The sequence below is a fragment of the Phyllostomus discolor genome, chromosome 2, assembly GCF_004126475.2.
Source record: "Phyllostomus discolor isolate MPI-MPIP mPhyDis1 chromosome 2, mPhyDis1.pri.v3, whole genome shotgun sequence".
Classification (NCBI taxonomy): Eukaryota; Metazoa; Chordata; class Mammalia; order Chiroptera; family Phyllostomidae; genus Phyllostomus; species Phyllostomus discolor.
Genome location: NC_040904.2, coordinates 210,289,041 through 210,308,456, shown reverse-complemented (window position 1 = coordinate 210,308,456; position 19,416 = coordinate 210,289,041). Strand labels below are relative to the sequence as shown.

General features: G+C 40.2%; 1 protein-coding gene across 1 annotated transcript in view; it reads left to right on the top strand.

Moving 5' to 3' along the window:
* The window catches only part of DMC1 (DNA meiotic recombinase 1), a 29,790-nt gene continuing 10,374 nt past the window's right edge, over nt 1-19,416 (top strand). The window contains exons 1-11 of the mRNA XM_028532342.2: nt 1-146; nt 1,376-1,420; nt 2,330-2,476; nt 3,325-3,407; nt 4,755-4,807; nt 6,404-6,445; nt 8,121-8,193; nt 13,660-13,751; nt 14,152-14,225; nt 14,353-14,467; nt 14,827-14,887. Of these exons, the coding sequence (XP_028388143.1) occupies nt 96-146; nt 1,376-1,420; nt 2,330-2,476; nt 3,325-3,407; nt 4,755-4,807; nt 6,404-6,445; nt 8,121-8,193; nt 13,660-13,751; nt 14,152-14,225; nt 14,353-14,467; nt 14,827-14,887 (836 nt within the window). The 5' untranslated portion in view covers nt 1-95. The remainder of the gene's footprint in view (nt 147-1,375; nt 1,421-2,329; nt 2,477-3,324; nt 3,408-4,754; nt 4,808-6,403; nt 6,446-8,120; nt 8,194-13,659; nt 13,752-14,151; nt 14,226-14,352; nt 14,468-14,826; nt 14,888-19,416) is intronic.

Here is a 19,416-nt window from a genome sequence, read left to right as displayed (position 1 = left end):
CCAAAGGCAAAGGATTTTGTACAATATAATCTATGACTACTTAAATAATATTTCTTTTCCAGGATTGTTTACTTTTCTGCCGCTCACCTTTCACAATGAAGGAGGATCAAGTTGTGCTGGAGGAATCAGGATTCCAAGATGAAGAGGTACGACAAGAACAGAGAAAGATTCACTGCAGACACTCGGTTGGCCACAAAACTGAAATCCCTTCTCTGTTAGCTACTATTTTTAGAAACTGATTAGAAATAAAATATGGTTCTAGATAGAGGCAATATTCCAAATATGTAACAACTTGCTGAGCAAGGGGTGCTAACATTAGCTACTTAGGAACTGGCATGAAATAAAAGTTCACCAAATCTATATTTTCGTTTTACTCATACCACAGTTCAATGTTAACATCTCACGCTAGGCCACCGCTGCTCCTGAATGGCTGGCCCATTTTTATTTGCTTTCACTGGTGTTGCTGTCGTTGTCAGTGCTGCTGTCACGATTACTGTCACAGACCAATGCAGTTGGGTGTCCAGGGCTTCGTTTTGTTCCTGGCTGACGGCAAAGTCGCCATCACTCTCTGGGTGAGGCCCTCACCAATAGCTCACCATCCCAATGGCCGGGGCAGGGCTCTCGGATGCTTTTGCTCTGTTTATAATTTCATTCAGTGACTCATTTCTAGAGAGCTTATTATACTTTCTAAAAAGCCCCAACATTTTCCATTCAGTGAGTCCTAAAATTATGTTATGGAGATGGCATGAAAGTATCTAAATAACAGCCGGTGTGGCCATATTGGTTCCTCTGCATACTGGTACCAAACAGCAGAGGGAGGGGTGCAAGGCCTGGTAGGGAAGACGTCTGAGAAAACATTAAAAATAAGTTAAATGTTGTTCCACTCCTTTCGGTTAAGCTCTGAAAATCTGGAGAGGCCATAGCAAAAGCACTGGACTTCCCAGCCTTTTTGGTGTTCGCTCTGCTAAGTATGTATTTAAAGAAAGTTTGTTTTTTGAATCCTCACTTGAGGATATGTTTTTTATTGATTTTAGGGATAGGGCAAGGGGAAGAGAGAGAAACATTGATTGGTTGCCTCCCATAGGCACCCTGACTGGGGATAGGACCCAAACCTAGGTTACTTGCCCTAACCGGGGATTGAACCCACAACGTTTTGGCGTATGGAAGGATGCTCCAGACAACTGGGCCACCTGGCCAGGGCTAAGTATGTAACAATGTAGTTGTGAAAGCATCATTGACCATACCTTGATCTGGAGGAGCTGAATTTGAGGAATGTGGAGAGACCATAATATTGAATTAAATATTTAAAAAAGATGCAAAACAGTGGATATGAAGAATCAAAATTCCATTTTTTTTCCTGTTCTATCTCCTTTAGGAATCTTTGTTTCAAGACATTGACCTGTTACAAAAACATGGAATTGTAAGTATTTCTTCAGTGCTGTGTGAAATTGTCCGATTCAGGGTTTCTCAGCCTTGACCCTTTGAACATTTTGGACTGGGCAATCCTTTGTTGTGGGGAGCTGTCCTGTGCATTGCAGGTGTTGAGCAGCATCACCGGCTCCTGACCACTCACTATATGCCAGTAGCACACCTCTGGCTGTGACAGCTAAGATCCGCCCAGACATGGGGAGGTGTCTCCAGACATGAAACTGCCCCATTTTGAGAACCACTGGTTCCACTGGAGGCGTGCAGAGCCGTCTGCATCTGCTGTGTTCATCAGCAAAAATTCAGTTCTGTGGCAGGTGACTAGAGCAAATGATTCTTTTAGAAATCCAAACTTTGAATGGCAAACTAGAGTAATTTCAATGGCGATCAATTGATGGTAAAACTCTGACATTATCTTTTGAAGCCTCACATTTGATCTCTTTCTGTTGGATTTAGAAAATAGAAGTAAGAGAAAATTCTGGTCCTTTGGTGATGTAGTTATTTGCATTATGCAAGGGTAGAGGGAAAAAACCTTTAAAAAAATTTTTTAAAGAACATAATGGTAACGAAGTTCTATAGAAGGAAGGAGCTGAACTGAGGGGGTGAATGTGTGATAAACTTGCTAGCTTTTCTACAACAGACTTTCCTTCTGAATTGTTACATTGCCACGGTCTCACTCGCATTCTTGGGAAATCAGAGCACAGCCAGAACATTTGGCAGTATGCTGGGCATGTTCTACTCAGATATTTCCAGAACATTTGGCTACGTGGTGGGTGGGTCCCACCTGGTTGCTTGTCTAAAATTGGCGTCATGGTGGAAGGAGAGGGACACAAAAGCGCATGACATAGTATGGGAGTTTTTCAGGCTGGCATTTTATCAATCTGTTCCGTTCCTTTATTTACAGAATGTGGCTGACATTAAGAAACTGAAGTCGGTAGGGATCTGTACCATCAAAGGGATACAAATGACAACAAGGAGAGCCCTCTGCAACGTCAAAGGGCTCTCAGAAGCGAAAGTGGACAAGATCAAAGAGGCAGCCAACAAACTCATTGTAAGCAAAATCCCTTCTTTGTCGTTTTAGCTCCGAGGGGTCCCAGGAGCCTCTTTCTCATTAAGAACGCCAGACACGGCAGTGGGAACTCTGCATTCCTGCAGATCACGGCACGTGGTTCTCTCTGTGTTAACTTTTTTATCACCTCAGTGAGAAAACGCAGCAACAGTGAATTTCTGAAAGACTGAGGCAGGGGTTTAGAGACCTGGAACGCTATGGAGGCAATTATTTTTACCAAAACTTTTCTTTTTGCCTCCTTTCACATTTCTTTTTCTTTGCTGTTCCTTCTCCCTTTTATTTTTGTTGTTTCCTCCTCCTTATTTTATTTATTTATTTATTTATTTATTTATTTTGTCTCCTCAAATATATCTATGGCTGTTGCAAAGCACTCAGCACCAGAGAAGTTACTGTCTCCCGGTATAGACCAGCTGATAAGAGAGCTTTGGGTTAGAAAGAGACCACCTGTGGCTGGGCCTGTGTGCTTGCAGCTGAGATCGATATGACCAAGAGAATGCTCCCTGTGGCAGCTGAGCTAAAGCTGAGCCAAGCCCATGCTTGTCGCTGGGCCCGCAGACTATGAGAGGTCCACGCAGCTGCAGGCTCCAGGCAAGAACACATGTAGCTTTGCTTCAAGCTTTGGTGTAGATTGTTTGGGGCCACTGAACCCCAGTAGGGCGGCTCAACAGCCTGTGTTCTTAAACATGACCTTGTGCTGCCTTCAAAGACAAAGGAACTGTAGCTTATATCAAATAATGATTCTGATAACCAAGTATCTAGTGTTTGGCAACATTTGAAATTAAAACCATCATCTTATACCCTTTTTAAACTTTCCTTTTGTCTTTGTGTAGGAACCAGGATTCTTGACTGCTTTTGAGTATAGTGAGAAGAGGAAGATGGTTTTCCACATCACCACCGGGAGCCAGGAATTTGAGTGTGCATCCCATGTTATAGTTTGTAATCACTAAGCACAGTCTTTGAAATACTATATTTCTTTTTCTCTGTAGTTTTTCTTCAAAAGGCAACTGAAGCAAATAAATTCTAAACTACTTGTAGAAACAGGATTAAATTTCTTACAAGAAATTCAGACCCAAAATATAGCTTCTGAATCATCCTGTATTTTTCTACCAACAACTTTTAAAAATTAATTTAACTTATCATTTTCTTTCTTCTAATATCTATTTTTCATGTGTCTCAGTATATACATCTTTACCCTCACCCAAGACCTAAGGCCTATCTAGCCCAAGGGCATTTTTTTTTCATTGCTTTCAGAGAGAGAAAAAGAGAGAGAGAGAAACATTGATGCAAGAAACACTGATTGGTTGCCTCCCTCTGAGTGCCCCAACCAGGGGTCAAACAAACAACCTGGGTATGTGCCCTGACTGGGAATCAAACCTGTGACCTTTCGGTCTATAGAGCAATGCTCCAACTGACTGAGCCACCCTAGCCAGGTCATGTTTTTTTTTTTTTTTAGATTTTATTGATTTTATTTATTTATTTTTAGAAAGAGAAGAAGGGAGGGAGAAAGAGGGAGAGAAACATCAATGTGTGGTTGCCTCTCACATGGTCCCCACTGGGGACCTGACCTGCAGCCCAGGCATGTGCCCTGACCGGGAATCGAACTAGTGACCCTTTGGTTCACAGCCCACGCTCAATCTACTGAGCTACACCAGCCAGGGCACAGTATATATATTTCGTAATTGGATATTTAGTTGATTTTTAGAAACATGGTTCCAGCACAATATGAAAACCCAGTAAATAATAAGACCATTTATTCCAACTTCAGTTCTAAAGAGCAGAACTGAAACATAAGGCCTATGTAGCTCATTTCCTATTGGTAACCAGAAGCAAGAAATGCAGGGCTGACCTGGCTGGTGTAGCTCAGTGGATTGAGCGCGGGCTGGGAACCAAAGTGTCCCAGGTTTGATTCCCAGCCAGGGTACATTCCTGGGTTGCAGGCCATAACCCCCAGCAACCGCACATTGATGTTTCTCTCTCTCTCTCTCCCTCCCTTCCTTCCCTCTCTAAAAATAAATAAATAAAATCTTTAAAAAAAAAAAAAAGAAAAGAAAAGAAATGCAGGGCTTACGGTTGTTCTGCTGACCCACCAGCCCGTACACAGTAGAACCCGTTATCTAAACAGGTGGAATACCTTTTGTTCAGCCGAGAATCCCTGTTCACATTGGATAGACAGACAGAAAAAGAAGCGATATTAACACTTTCTCCTTTCCTGATATCTCTATTTCTGTTCCTGTTACTGATGCTTGCTTTCTATTTCCAGCAAGTTGCTAGGAGGCGGAATTGAAAGCATGGCAATCACAGAAGCTTTTGGAGGTAGGCAGAACCTTAATATTTTGTTATTGGGGAAAAAATTATGTATATACACATATATACACAAACACATGCGTTTGTAATTAAATAAACAACCAATAGTAAACTAAACTGTATTTAATTTGGAACTTAGGATGACATATTAATGATCATAATACAGGATTATTCTAGGCTACAGTTAAAATATATTCCAACATGAATAGATGGGTCGGGTCTTATTGGAATGATTCATTGTTTTATCTCTGACTCCCTATAGAAGAGAATTTTTTTGCATTCTCTCAATAGGTAGTTGATTAATGAAAAAGATCTTATTTTTAAGAAAGGCATGTTGCATGAACACAGAGAGTACATTTTCTCTTCCTTGCTTATATTCTCTAATTTTCTTCAAAACAATTCATGCAGAACTATATTATATTGCTGTGCCTGACACTTCCAGTATTTGCCGTCCTTGGGAAATGAAGTCTGTTGTTTTGTTGATGTTTCTGTTGACTTAGAGAAATAAATCTGGTTTTCATTATTTCTGTTTTCATGATCTCAGTCTTAGTGGCTTCTCATCTTGTATATTCATTGATATTTGTGAGATTATTTCTTGTTTCAATCTGTGGGAGTTCCGTGGGCCAAAACTGGTCGGCGAGCAAGTTTCCCTCCAGAGAGAATTTGCTTTTTTGGTGGCGAGGGCCCGCTACCAGTCTGAGCCTCCTTCAGCTCCCCTTGGAGGGTTCCAGCTCAGTGGGAGAACCCCAGGCTCTCTTTCCTATGGCAGGATCTTAAACTCTCATTGAAATGACTATTCTTAAGGAAAACTTAGTTTAACTTAAATTTATCTAAAGGAAAACTCTGTGGGGAAAAATGTCTTTAAAAGTTATTTTTAGCCCTGGCTGGTGTGGCTTAGTGGATTGAGCACGGCCTGCAGACTGAAAGATTGCCAGTTGGATTCCCTGTCTGGGCTGCAGGCTGGTTCCCAGTAGGGGGCGTGCAAGAGGCAACAGATCGATGTTTCTCTTTCTGTCTCCTTTCCCCTCTCTCAAAAATAAATAAATAAAATATTGTTTTAAGTTGTCTTTACTACTGGTATCCATATATACAGAATCCATTTATCATGTGCTGGTACTTTATGTGTAAGATATATTTTTAAAGATCGTATTTATTTATTTTTAGAGAGGGAAGGGAGGGAGACAGAGAGAGAGAGAAACATCAATGTGTGGTTGCTGGGGGCCGTGGCCTGCAACCCAGGCATGTGCCCTGACTGGGAATTGAACCTGCGACACTTTGGTTCACAGCCCGCGCTCAATCCACTGAGCTACACCAGCCAGAGCAGATTTTTTTTAAGATCTTATTTATTTATTTTTAGAGAGGGAAGGGAGGGAGACAGAGAGAGAGAGAGGAACATCAATGTGCGGTTGCTGGGGGTCATGGCCTGCAACCCAGGCATGTGCCCTGACTGGGAATTGAACCTGCGACACTAACATGTAAGATTTGGCAGTCGGAAAAGCAAATTATATTCTATATTCTGGGGCCATGTTTTATTTTTTATGAAAGTATCTCAAAATAAACTGTGGGTTTTTTTGTTTGTTTGTTTTTGTTTTCTGTATTTCACAGAGTTTCGCACTGGAAAAACCCAGCTCTCTCACACTCTCTGTGGTAAGGATGTGTTACAACAACAACAATAATAATCATAGCTGTCACTCACTAATCTAATTTGTGCCTCATACTTTATAGGACGGGGTCCCCAAAACACTGGCATTATCTTCTGGAGGGCAGGCTCCTTGTAAGACAGGCTTCCCTCCTCGTTACATGAGTGCTCTAGGAACCCACCTGCATCAGCGTGCCTGCTGGCCTTGTGAGAGGCTGCGTTCAGCTTCAGTGAATTTTTTTTTTAAAGACTATTTCAATGTACTTGCCCATTTCAGGATGGGTGATTTACAAGTGCACCTGCCCATACCGTGCTGAGTGTTCAGCAGTTTTTGACCCAAAACTGCAGGACTCCCATGCCCCACCCACCCTATTCACCCGATCTCGCTGAATCGCTGAATGAGGTTTTTGGTTCCCCAGATGAAAAAAGTCCTTAAAGGGAAACGTTTTGCCAATGTGGAAGAGGTGGAACAAAAAATGGCAGAAGCACTAAAAGGCATCAAAGTTGATGAGTTCAAAAACTGTTTTGAGCAGTGGGGAAAAAGTCTCCATAGGTGTATTGCATCAAATGGAGAGTACTTTTAAAGGTGACTGAAGTTTAAGCACGTAAGAATAAGTACACAGTATTTACAAATAAATTTTGATTTGGGGGGACCCCCCTCTTTATATAATCATCTCATGTAATCTGAACAAATTTATAAGGGAATTAAATCTCAGAGAGGTTAGGTAAACTGCCCATGGTTACACAGACACCAGAGCTAGCCTTTGAATGTGCCGTGCTTGGGGCAGTGTGCCGCACTCTGAACACGTGGGTGGAAATGGAGCCGAGATAAGTAAATGCACCATATGAGTGTGGTGGGAGAGCTTTCACCGTCTCAGCTTTCCCCCGTCCACCTTTTCTGTGCCATATCTTCAAGAATGTCACAAAATCTTTTGAGACCTACAATCCCTTACTTTCCAGGGAATAAGGTGGGCCCTAAGAGAGAAGTAAAAACAATTTTTTCTAGAACAAACTAAGGAGAAAAACCTCCTTTTGCACAAAGAAGTTACCATGCATTTCTTTGACTCAAGTAGAAGGAGCATGGCAAAATGGTTACAAAAGGGATTCTGGCATCAAAAATACCTGATTCCAGTCTTTGCTGTGCTGCTAACAGCATTGTGACTTGGGCAAATTGCTTCACCTTTCTAATTGTCCCTATCAGTAAAACAGGAATAATGATAGTGTAAATGTAGGGTTGTTTTGAAAAATAAATAACATAGTACACGTACCTAATATAACATAACTTCTTAGTATGAACTATTACTACATGTAAAGGAAATGTGTTTTAAAATTGGACACAAATTAATCAAAAGTTTTCTTAAGTGAGTTAGATAACATCAATTATATTTGCAATTATTTCTTATAGGAAAAATGTTAGTAAATTCCACCTGTGTTCTTTAGGAGAACTAGCTCTCATGAATATCTCCCATTGTGAGAGATACTGACATTCTTTGTTGAATTACTACTCTGCTGACAGAATACTTACAATTTTGCTATTGGTTGGTAATATAAAAATGTAACATGCTCTTTGCTAGCTGGACTAAATAACTGCAACCAGCATAAATCCCATGTTCATCTATACATTTATATAATTGTAAGAGTTTATTCACTGTTCATATTAATGGACTTTTCATTGCTTCTTAGTGACAGCTCAACTTCCAGGAGCAGGTGGCTACTCAGGAGGAAAGATTATCTTCATTGATACAGAAAATACTTTGTAACCTTTTTTAAAAATATATTTTACTGATTATGCTATTACAGTTGTCCCATTTTCCCCCCTTTATTCCCCTCTGCCCTGCACACCCCCTCCCACCCACATTCCCCCCCCCCTTTGGTTCATGTCCATGGGTCGTACATATAAGTTCTTTGGCTTCTACATTTCCTACACTACCCTTAACCTCCCCCTGTCTATTTTGTACCTACCATTTACGCTTCTTATTATCTGTACCTTTTCCTCCCTCTCTCCCCCTTCCCCTCCCCCACTGATAACCCTCCATGTGATTTCCATTTCTGTGATTCTGTTCCTGTTTTAGTTGTTTGTTTTTGTCTTTAGGTTCGGTTGTTAATAACTGAGTTTGTTGTCATTTTACTGTTCATATTTTTTATCTTTTTCATAGATAAGTCCCTTTAACATTTCATATAATAAGGGCTGGGTGATGATGAACTCCTTTAACTTGACTCTATCTGGGAAGCACTTTATCTGCCCTTCCATTCTAAATGAAAGCTTTGCTGGATAGAGTCATCTTGGATGTAGGCCCTTGCTTTTCATGACTTTGAATACTTCTTTCCAGCCCCTTCTTGCCTGCAAGGTTTCTTTTGAGAAATCAACTGATAATCTTATGGGAATTCCTTTGTAAGTAACTCTCTCCTTTTCTCTTGCTGCTTATAAAATTCTCTCCTTATCTTTGATCTTGTCTAATGTAATTATGATGTGCCTTGGTGTGTTCCTCCTTGGGTCCAACTTCTCTGGGACTCTCTGAGCTTCCTGGACTTCCTGGAAGTCTGTCTCCTTTGTTATATTGGGGAAGTTCTCCATTATTTTTTCAAATATGTTTTCAATTTCTTGGTCTTCCTCTTCTCCTTCTGGCACCCCTGTGGTTCAGGTGTTGGAATGTTTCAAGTTGTCCCAGAGGTTCATAAGTCTCTCCTCATTTTTTTTGAATTCTTGTTTCTTCATTCTTTTCTGGTTGAATGTTTCTTTCTTCCTTTTGGTCTAAACCATTGATTTGAGTCCTGGTTTCCTTCCTGTGACTGTTGGTTCCCTGTAGATTTTTCTTTATTTCACATACTGCAACCTTCCTTGCTGCCTGGGTCTTTTTTATGCTACTGAAGTACCCAGTGAGTTCGTGGAGCATCCTGGTAACCAGTGTTTTAAACTCTGCATCGGATAGGTTGGTTATCTTTTCATCACTTAGTTGTTTTTTTTCTAAAGCTTTGATCTGTTCTTTCATTTGGGCCATATCTTTTTTGTCTCGGTACATCTGTTAGGTAGTAAGGGGCAGAGCCTTAGTGTTCACCAGGGCGGGGCAACCCATGGCGCTGCGTTGTGACACTATATGTGGGAAGGGGTCCAAGTGCTTCTTGTTCCACTGTCTGCTGGATTTCAGTCACTTCCCCTGCTACCCACAACCAAAGTGGGCCCTTCTAGTGCTGACTCCCAGGTGAGTGAGTTTGTGTACGTTCTAGGACCCTGTGGGTCTCTCCAATGAACTGTCTGGTGAGAGTTTCTCCCACTGCTGACTCGACCCCCACAGGTGTTCTCAGTCAGAGGCTTTGAGGCTTTATTTCCCCACAGTGGAGCCCTGGTTGCACGTCAGATTTGCTCCTCAGTCATTCCTCCCACTTGATCTGCACGTGAATGTGGGACCGTCCAGTCTGCAAGCCACTGCCTCGCCCATCCTGGTCCTTCAGCCACCGCCTTGCTGAGAGTCCTCTCCACCCGGTAGCCCGTCTCCGCCCCTCCTACGGCTCTGGATGAATGTTTCTTCTTTACCTCCTTGGTTGTCGGGCTTCCATACAGTTCAATTTTCTGTCAGTTCTGGTTGCTTTTTGTTTTTAAATTTGTTATTGTCCTTCTTTTGGCTGTGCGAGGAGACACAGTGTGTCTACCTACGCCTCCATCTTGGCCGGAAGTCCTCTGTAACCTTTTTATTTAAACAAGTTGCTAATATAGTGGTGTGATATAGTAATGTCACTAAAGAAGAGTTTGTTTGAAATATATTATTTTTATAGTCAGCCTGTAAACCAGCAATAATGAGGAAAACCAAGTTTCAGATCACTCTTTATTTTAAAAGGTTTCACTTCTCTGAATGAATTTGGTATGAAATTGACAAAAATACATGAGAGGAAATTACATTTTATTCATTTTTAATCATCTTCTCCAAAGATTTTACTAAAAATTGCACAGGAAATTCTGACTCACTCAAAGTCATGGTCAAAAATAAGGGAAGGTATGACAAGAACAAAAGCACAGAAGGGAAAAGGGCGGTGTCTGTTTGGGTACCAGAGAAAATTGCAGTTTAATCAAAGGGGCAAGGTATTCCAGAACATAAGGTTGGTAAGATGATTTGATTCTTAAACAAAAAGGCTTTAAAACTGGATGATGAGTGTTAATTAGATATTTTTGCAATACTCTAGGCAGGTGATGAGAACCCGATCTAGGTTGGAAGCTGTAGGAATAAAAGGAGAAGGACAAGGAATGAGGGAGGAAAATTGACGGGACACAGTGACTGCATTTGGTGGACAGAGGCAAGAGGTTTGAGAAACCGCACCGGATCTGTCTGGAGACAGGAGAACAACGATGCCAGCGACAGAATCAGGAAGACCATGTTTCAGAGAAAAGGTGCTATTTCATTTTAATGTGTTGAATCTGAGGTACAGGAAGACATCCACATGGCAGGTGGAAATGTTGGATTCAGCTTGAGGAAGGTATAGGGCCCAGAGATTTGGATGGAATAGCCAAGGGGCAAGAGAACTTCCGGAGAGAGAAGGGAGGAGAACTGAGAACACAACTTTGGGATGTGCCAGTGTTTATTTAGAAAGAAGACTGAGAAAAGGGACCCGCAGATACAGAGGAGGTCGGAGGTAATCTGGATATGAAAGACGAGTAAAAAGGAGGGTTTCAAGAAGAAAAGTATACTCAGCAATGTCCCAGAGAAAGGGATGGACAGACAGACTAAAGGAACAAACTGAGGAAGATCACGGAGGTTTGAAATCAGGAGTCCAAGAGGACATTCGCAGCAGAGCGCGATGATGGAAACCTGTTGCAAATAAACAGTAAGGAGTTGGCGCAGTGTGTTATTCACCAGTGACTAGAAGAAGAAATGCAGCAATTTAAGGAGGTAAAAGGGTCAGAGGAAATTCTTACTGACAATGGGGAAGGTATGCCCAGGTTCATGAGGTCATCCACAGTGAAGGCGCAGCCTAGCTCTCCAAGCTCATGACTCACTGTCGCCACAGTTAGAGGCAAAAAGGCCAGTCAGGCCTAGTTCAGGCATACTGCCTCTAAAACATGCCTTGCCGTTGAACTTTGAAAACACTGTACATCACCAATGAATTAGACTTAACTAGAAAGGTTCTCGTTTTCTTTATTCATTATGGTTTCTTGCATCTCAAATTGTCTTCTTTCCTGTGTTTCTGTTTTCCTGGAATACCTACCTACTCAAGTCATTTTTTTTTCCAGAAAACTAATCCAGGTGGTAAACTTTGAGCCCTGGCATTTCTGAAAATGCTTCATTTTCCTCTCACTCTTGAATGTTCATTTGGCCATCCATAGACAAATGTGCGTGGTATATTTCTATCCCACGCACATTTGCTCCCTCTATACCCACCTCCCAGTCAGTCTTTCCGAATCACACAAATCCTCTAAGCCTCTTACTCCAAGGCCTGCCTTTTCTCATCTTTCTTAATTACCCAACTTAGAAAACCTTGTTCTTCTTGATCGGTTACAGAATTTGCTATCCAAAAGACTCTAATACTCCAGTAGAACAACAGCCAGAGAACTGTTCGCAGAATACTTTATTTGGAAACGCTGGGCATAAGACTCTGAAGAAGACTTCCAGCTCGGGGAAGGAGGGCGGAACGTTGTACAGGGCTGCAGCAGGAGGAGCTCAGCTGGAGTTCAGCTAGTTCCAGAAATAGCTGTTTAAGGATGCTTCTTGGAGAGGGAGGAGTTGTTCTTACAGATTAGAAACCGCCGTTTGGGCAGTTTGGACCTTATCAGGAACGGTGGAGAGAAACAGGAGCCAAGTCCCATGTGGGAGGGAAGAGGGAGCAACAAGGACACGCGAGGGCCTCGGCAGAATGTTCTCATTCCTTCCATCTCTTACGTGTATTCTGTTCTCTTGATATTTTTCTTTTTCTATGTTTATACTTTGCCTGCTTAATCACACTTTATGCTTATTTTTTAGTGTGGATTATCTTATGACTCCTTATATTCCCCATAATGTCTTGCCCTGGTAATTGATTATTATGGTAATTGATTCCATATGGTATTCCATTAATAAGTATGTATAGATGGATTTGAACTTCCCTGCAGCATAAGTACAATTTTGGTCACATAGTAACCAAGTTTTGTAAAAAACAGACCTGGTAAAAAAATGGTTACTGCCTCTTCCAGCTCCTTCTCTGACACATCCACCAAAACCACCTCCTGGGTGCACGGGTAGCAGTGGGAGAGTTTAGTGGCTGTCACTGATGCTCTGAAGGAAGGAACCTGTGTAGTGCATTAGGATCTGTAAGAAACACTAAAGACAGTTCAATATTTACCAACACTAGTTGCAGGTGCCACAAATAAGACTATACATGGTCCTTGCTTTACAACCACTTACAGTGTGATAGGCATTATATGGATGCAAAGGGACAGGAGACCACAGACATGCCCTTTATTTTTCCTCACTTCACTTTATATACTGTGGGACATGTCACTGGGATCACCAAAGGCCTAAAAATGTTTTCTTCCTTTATAGTTTAGATAGATATAAGTGATTATCAGCATCTTCCACAATACTTTTTTAATTATTCTGAATTTGTCTCCCTATGAATTTACTAATTTCAGAAAGCTAATACAACTCTTTTAGGAGAGGGTTGGTAATTCCCTTCTACCTTTGAAGTTACTTTTCTGACCCTTTGGTTCATATAGTCAAATTTATCTCACTGGCAAAACACGATTAATGGTATGTTAAACTATCTCATATTGAACAAATAAGGAGTATGAAAAGAGTGAATTAATTCACTTTGAAGTGACTTGAATTATAAATTCAGTGATATTATCTTCCTAGAATAGATCTATTTTTATAGAACTGAGAACAAAAGAGATTCACAAGTCTTAGTATCTCGTTTCTCTCTTTGCTGTATAATCCTGAGTCATCTGCCTAATCTCTGCCAGTGTCCTCATCTGTAAAATGTAATACAGGCCATAGGTTACTTTAAAGAATTGATAATTTAATATTTAAATGCATTACTGCCCCATCATGTCTTTAACCATTATAACTACCTAAGATATTCAGGCACTTATGAAAAATAAAATCTGGTACAGATTTGAAGTGATTATTAGCATCCTCCAGAATACCTTTGCAGGGACATTGCTTTGCCTCTCTGTTAATTGCCTTGTGGTATTATTTTTCATGGTTGTTGTCTAAACTCTTTTGGAATTGATTGGTTCCTTAATTTTGGCACCCTCCAGCCGTCCAGATCGTCTCCGGGACATTGCCGATCGCTTCAATGTGGACCACGATGCCGTGCTGGACAATGTCCTCTATGCACGTGCATATACCAGTAAGAGTCCCCGTGCAGCTGGGTGCTTGGGCTGTTTTCAGGCCGGCAGCACTGGTTCGCTGCATGAGTGATACAACATTCCCACACTGTTCTTTTCTCTCTTTATTTTACTCTTCTCCAAATTTATTCAGTCAGTCCACAGATTTTATCATCTGGTAAGTCCTTAGATATTAAAATACTCTCAAATTATTTCTTAGTCTTTATCTTTGAAATAGAGAGTAACATGAACAATGTTGCATTTGGCATGTATGCTAAGGCAGAATATGAAATCATTTAATAAAGTTATAAATAATTAAGAAAATCCTTCGAAGACTTTCTTTTGCCCTACTCGCAAGGACGTAGCTGATCTTAGCCTCTGCCTCTGCCAGCTTTTATGTGTTCTCCCTGCATTTCCCACCAGGTGAACATCAGATGGAGCTACTTGACTACGTAGCGGCAAAGTTCCATGAAGAAGCTGGCATCTTCAAGCTGCTGGTACAAGCTTTTAAATATTGCTCACTCACAGGGCTATTTAGTACACTACTTTTCTTCTGTTGATTCTGATTCAAATTAACTTCTTCCTTTCCAAACACATGTTTATTTTTGCATTAACTCTGTGCAGATCATTGATTCAATAATGGCACTTTTTCGAGTGGATTTCAGTGGTCGTGGGGAGTTGGCTGAACGACAACAAAAATTGGCCCAGATGTTATCACGACTCCAAAAAATCTCAGAAGGTAGGTTTGTAAAATAAGAAGGCACCATCAGAATGCATCTGTGAATGCTTGCTGAGTAGATTTTGCAGAGAAGCTCAGAATAACATCAGGAAGCAATACATTTTTAAAAATCAAAATTACCCTCATGGGAATACCGTTCTTATTTTAAAAATAAAAAATACTGATTCTAATAAAATAAGGTACCTAAATAATAACAATAATAACTTTAAGTCAATTTGTTATCAAAGAAAAATAGGAATATAGTCTTATTTCTAAAATAAATTCATGGTGCAATATTCCCAAACTCTGAAATCTAAACAAAGAATTTTTATATTTACTTTGCCTTTATCTTATTTTCTTAATTTTATTTCTTGATGCAGAATATAATGTGGCTGTGTTTGTGACCAATCAAATGACAGCTGATCCAGGAGCAACTATGACGTAAGCCCCAATATTCTGCTTTTGTGTTTCACAGAGGTTAATAACACAGGGTTAAAGTGTAGAAGAGAAATAATTCCAATATAATCAGTCTTGATGTGGGCACAGATACATCACAAATCTCTTTACTGCAGCTCATATTACTTTATAACTGCAAATATCATTTATTTGTTATTCAGGATCTACTTTTCTCTAGTTCTTTATAAAATTAAGCACTAACTATTTTCAGAGATACATTGGACTCCACTTTTGTCTATAACTAAAAAGATATTGAAGGAAAATAAGGAAAAGATCCCAGAGAAATAAAAACTTATAGTCCAGATACACAAATGGCTCCTATTGTACTGATAAGCTCTTACCTCTAAAAAAAAAAAGGCTATTTATAGGATATATATATTTATAAGAAGTATGATGAGAGAAGTCTACTGTTGGAAGAGACAATTTCAGTCCATGTTAGGCACATGCAAAATTTGTTGAGGTATTTGTCCACATAATGTACCTATTATTGATGGCTCTGTTTGAAAGATAGCAGTGAATGCCGACACAAAGAGAATAATGAAAACAGAAAATTTAAAGTAAGATTAGTTGCTTCTATTGAAAATTCTGAGGATTATATATCTCAATAAGCAATCAAAATAACCCTGAATCCATAATATTGCTTTATGAGATATTTTCAATAACTTTTTATTTAGAAAATTTTTTAGCCAGAGAAAAGTCACAAGACTAGTATAGTGAATACACATATATCTTTCACCTAGGTTCATCAAACTGTTAACATTTTGCCACATTTTTCTCTTGTGTGTGCGTGTACATATAGAAAATCTTTGTGTATGTGTATATTTCTTGGTGAGCCATTGAGAGTTTTTTTCTGAGCCACTGAGAATTATTTGTAGACATCAAGACACTTCACATCATAATACTTCAGCTTATCTCTTCTAAGAACAAGAGCATTCTCCTACATAACCACAATATAATTATTACAATCGGGAAATTTAATATTGGCATGCCAGGGTTATCTAATTGTATTCAAGTCTTTCCAATTGTGCCAATAATTTCCTTTATAATTCTTGGCATTTTTTGTTTTGTTTTGGATTTGGGATCAATGGAGGATTATGCATTGCATGTAGTCATCAAATCTCTTTAGGCTCATGTATTTACTTAAAGATTTTATTTATTTTTATTTTTAGAGACAGGGGAAAGGGAGGAGATAAGAGAGGGAAAGAAACATCAATATGTGGTTGCCTCTTGTATGCTCCCTACTGGGGACCTGGCCCACAACACAGGCATGTGCCCTGACTGGGAATCGAACCAGTGACTCTGGTTTGCAGGCTGGCACCCAATCCACTAAGCCACACCAGCCAGGGCTCTTTAGGCTCCTTTAATCAGAACAACTCCTCAACCTTTGTTTGACAGTTATGACACTGACATTTTTGAAGAGCACAGGCCAACTGTTTTTCAGAATGTCCCTCCATTTGGGGTAGATTTTTTTCTCATTATTTTTTTTTTTAATATTTAATTAATTTATTTTTTTTTTAGAGAGGGAAGGGAGGGAGATAGAGAGAGAAACATCAATGTGTGGTTGCTGGGGGCCATGGCCTGCAACCCAGGCATGTACCCTGGCTGGGAATCGAACCTGCGACACTTTGGTTCACAGCCCGAGCTCAATCCACTGAGCTATGCCAGCCGGGGCGATTTTTTTCTCATTATTAAAGTGTTAAACACTTTTGGTAGGAAAACTATAGGGCAGTTTGTCCCATTATTAGTGATGTTAAGTTTGATCATGTGATTAAGATGGTATTCACAAAATTTCTGCATTGTAAAAGACCTTTTTTCCTTTGTAATCAATGAGTAATTTGTGAGGTGAGACTTTGAGACTAATATAAATACCTTGTTCTGATAAGCTTTCACCTATTGATTTGAATATCCATCGAAGATTCTTGCTTCCATCAGTTATTATTCTGATGGTTACAATAAGTGATATTACTGTAAAACTGAGTCGATACATCAAATAGTAGCAAATAAATGAGTCATTGACATGTTATTTTTTATTATTTTTAACTGTAGTCACTTTGCTGTACATTATATCCTTAAACTCCCAATTATAAAATAAATAAGTCATGGAGATTGACATATGTATTAGGAGGTATTTGAAACACTAGTATAAATTCTGTAAATTGTCACACTGAAATGAGTGTGTCTCTCTTTAGGCATTTTCTAAATTAACGCTAAGAATGTTGCTGCATCTTCTGCAGTTCGATATACCTCTGACTTTCCAGTGCTCTCTTACAGCTGTTTTCCGCTTCATCACAGGAGATTCCAATGTGCAAATGCTAACTACACACATGGTATTAAGCAAGTTAAAAAGACTGAGGAGGGGAACTCCATCATTTAATTCAATCAATAAATATTTATTAAAAATGTATGCATCTAGATTCTGGGAATTCGTTAGTGAATAAAAGACACTTGTGCCTTGCCTCCAGAAAATAAATAAATAAATCACGTCCATTTAACTCAAAATTTTAAAGTCTTGGCAGGGCACACGTTGTCGGCAGCCCTTGAGTAGTTACTGTTTATAGGGTACTTATACGTGGAACACGGAGTGCTTCACAAACGGAGTAATTTAAGCTGAAGAGAAATGGGAGATTTTTAAGGCTTGCTTTAAAAAGGAGAAAATGATTCACTGGCTCAGGGTGTTGCATTCAAATAAAACCGTTCAAGTTAAAGAGCTGTGTTCTCTCTTCGGGCGAGGGGAGGGAACACCGAAGAGGCCAGCACTGTTTGTCTGGAGTCAGAAGGAAAAGGAAATCAGTGGAAATTAGGTCACAAGTAGGGTTCTTTCTCTGATATTTGTAGAAAGTTTCCAAAAGGGTAACACCGTTTTGAATTGACTCCCATAAGGTAACGACGGGAGAAACAGAGCAGTGACAGAAGGAAGTCACGGAAGGAGTCAGAGAGGAGCGGAGATTTATAATGCAGTGAACTCAGTAAAGAGCCGGGGAAGGCAGCAGAGCCCAGTATTGGTGCTGGGCGATTCCACTTCGAACGACTCCCCCACCTCTCTGAGTTGGAAGGAAACAAGGCTCGCCATAATTAGTGTACTCTGAAGTATTTCATATTATAACAATACAAATTAAAAGCGTGTCATATGAAGCACATAATTACCATACTAAATGGGAAAAAAAGACAGTTTAAACTAAAGGATTTCAAACACTATTAGAAAAGCTCCCATGAAGAAAATACCTTTGTTTCTCAGTGTTGAGGGACTCCGAGCTACAACTTGCCTGAGCCTGTCAGAGGCATATCACTGTAATTGGTATGAATCCCCAAGTACGCTGACAATAATTGCGGCTTATATCCCATCTTGGTGGCACATTGTATTAAAAGGAACAAAATTATAGAGGCGAGGAGCTGCCATATGATACAGCAGAGCAGGAGCTCCTCAACGAGACTTACAGACACAGATTTTAGAGCTAGGACGATCCAGTTGATGAAGGTCTGGAGCTAAAAAGTCAGAGTCAGCACCAGGGCAAATAGTCAAATGAGCAGCAAATAAGACCGTGATGTCGTCTACTTCATTTATGTATTTGTCTTGCTGAAACAAAAAGTCATCTTACAACATTTGCAGTCATGTAAATATGAAGTCACTTTATTCTCTAAGGATGTCACCTAGTGACTCCACATCAGTAGCATAAATTAAAAGGCAATATGGTTAGAGAAAAAACATTAAACCAGGATCACTGGCATGGTGACCTTGTCCAAGTCACATGAACTTATATTCTTCCCAGCAAAATTAAGAGAGCTTATATTTATTGCTTGTTACCGGGTGCTAGGTGCATTCATGCATTATTTTACATACTTCTTATATCACCTCAGTGTAACTCAGCCTCCTGGGGCCTCCCTGTTCTTTCTATGAAGTCAATCTCCGTGTGTTGCTCCATCCTTCCCTTGCTCCCCCAAAACCCCTAGAATTCCACATTCAAACTCTTGAAAAAAGTGCATGTTTTTCTGCATACTTTGGGAGGAAACAAGGTGTGTGTGGGGGGGGAACTACTTAACAAAACTTGTTAAACACACTCCTTTTTTGAAACCGTCTCTTCTGTTTCCCCCAAATTCTTCTCTTTTGGCAGTACTCCCTTCTCCCCATCTTTCTCTAATCTCAAAGCATCCTCCTCATTCTTGGGCATGCCCACTCAGCCTTTTTCTCCTCAGTGGACCCTTCCTCAACAATTCTCTGTGTGAGCTTACCCCTTAGCGAGTCAACAGTCCCCGGAGTACCCTGGTCCCTCAAGCTTGCCCTCGCCCAGCCACTCCAAGTCCCCACTGCAATGAGTATTTCAGGCAGATACTATTATTATTCCTAATTTATAAAGGAGCAAGCAGAGGCTCGGAGTATTTAGTACTTACTTGCTCAATCGCACAATTAAAAAACCACCAGGAATTTAACCCTGTTATCTTTGACTTCAAAGTTATGCTCTTTCGGCCTCACTGTGCTACCCTCCTCGTCCCACTCCCAGAAAGATACCATGTGCCCG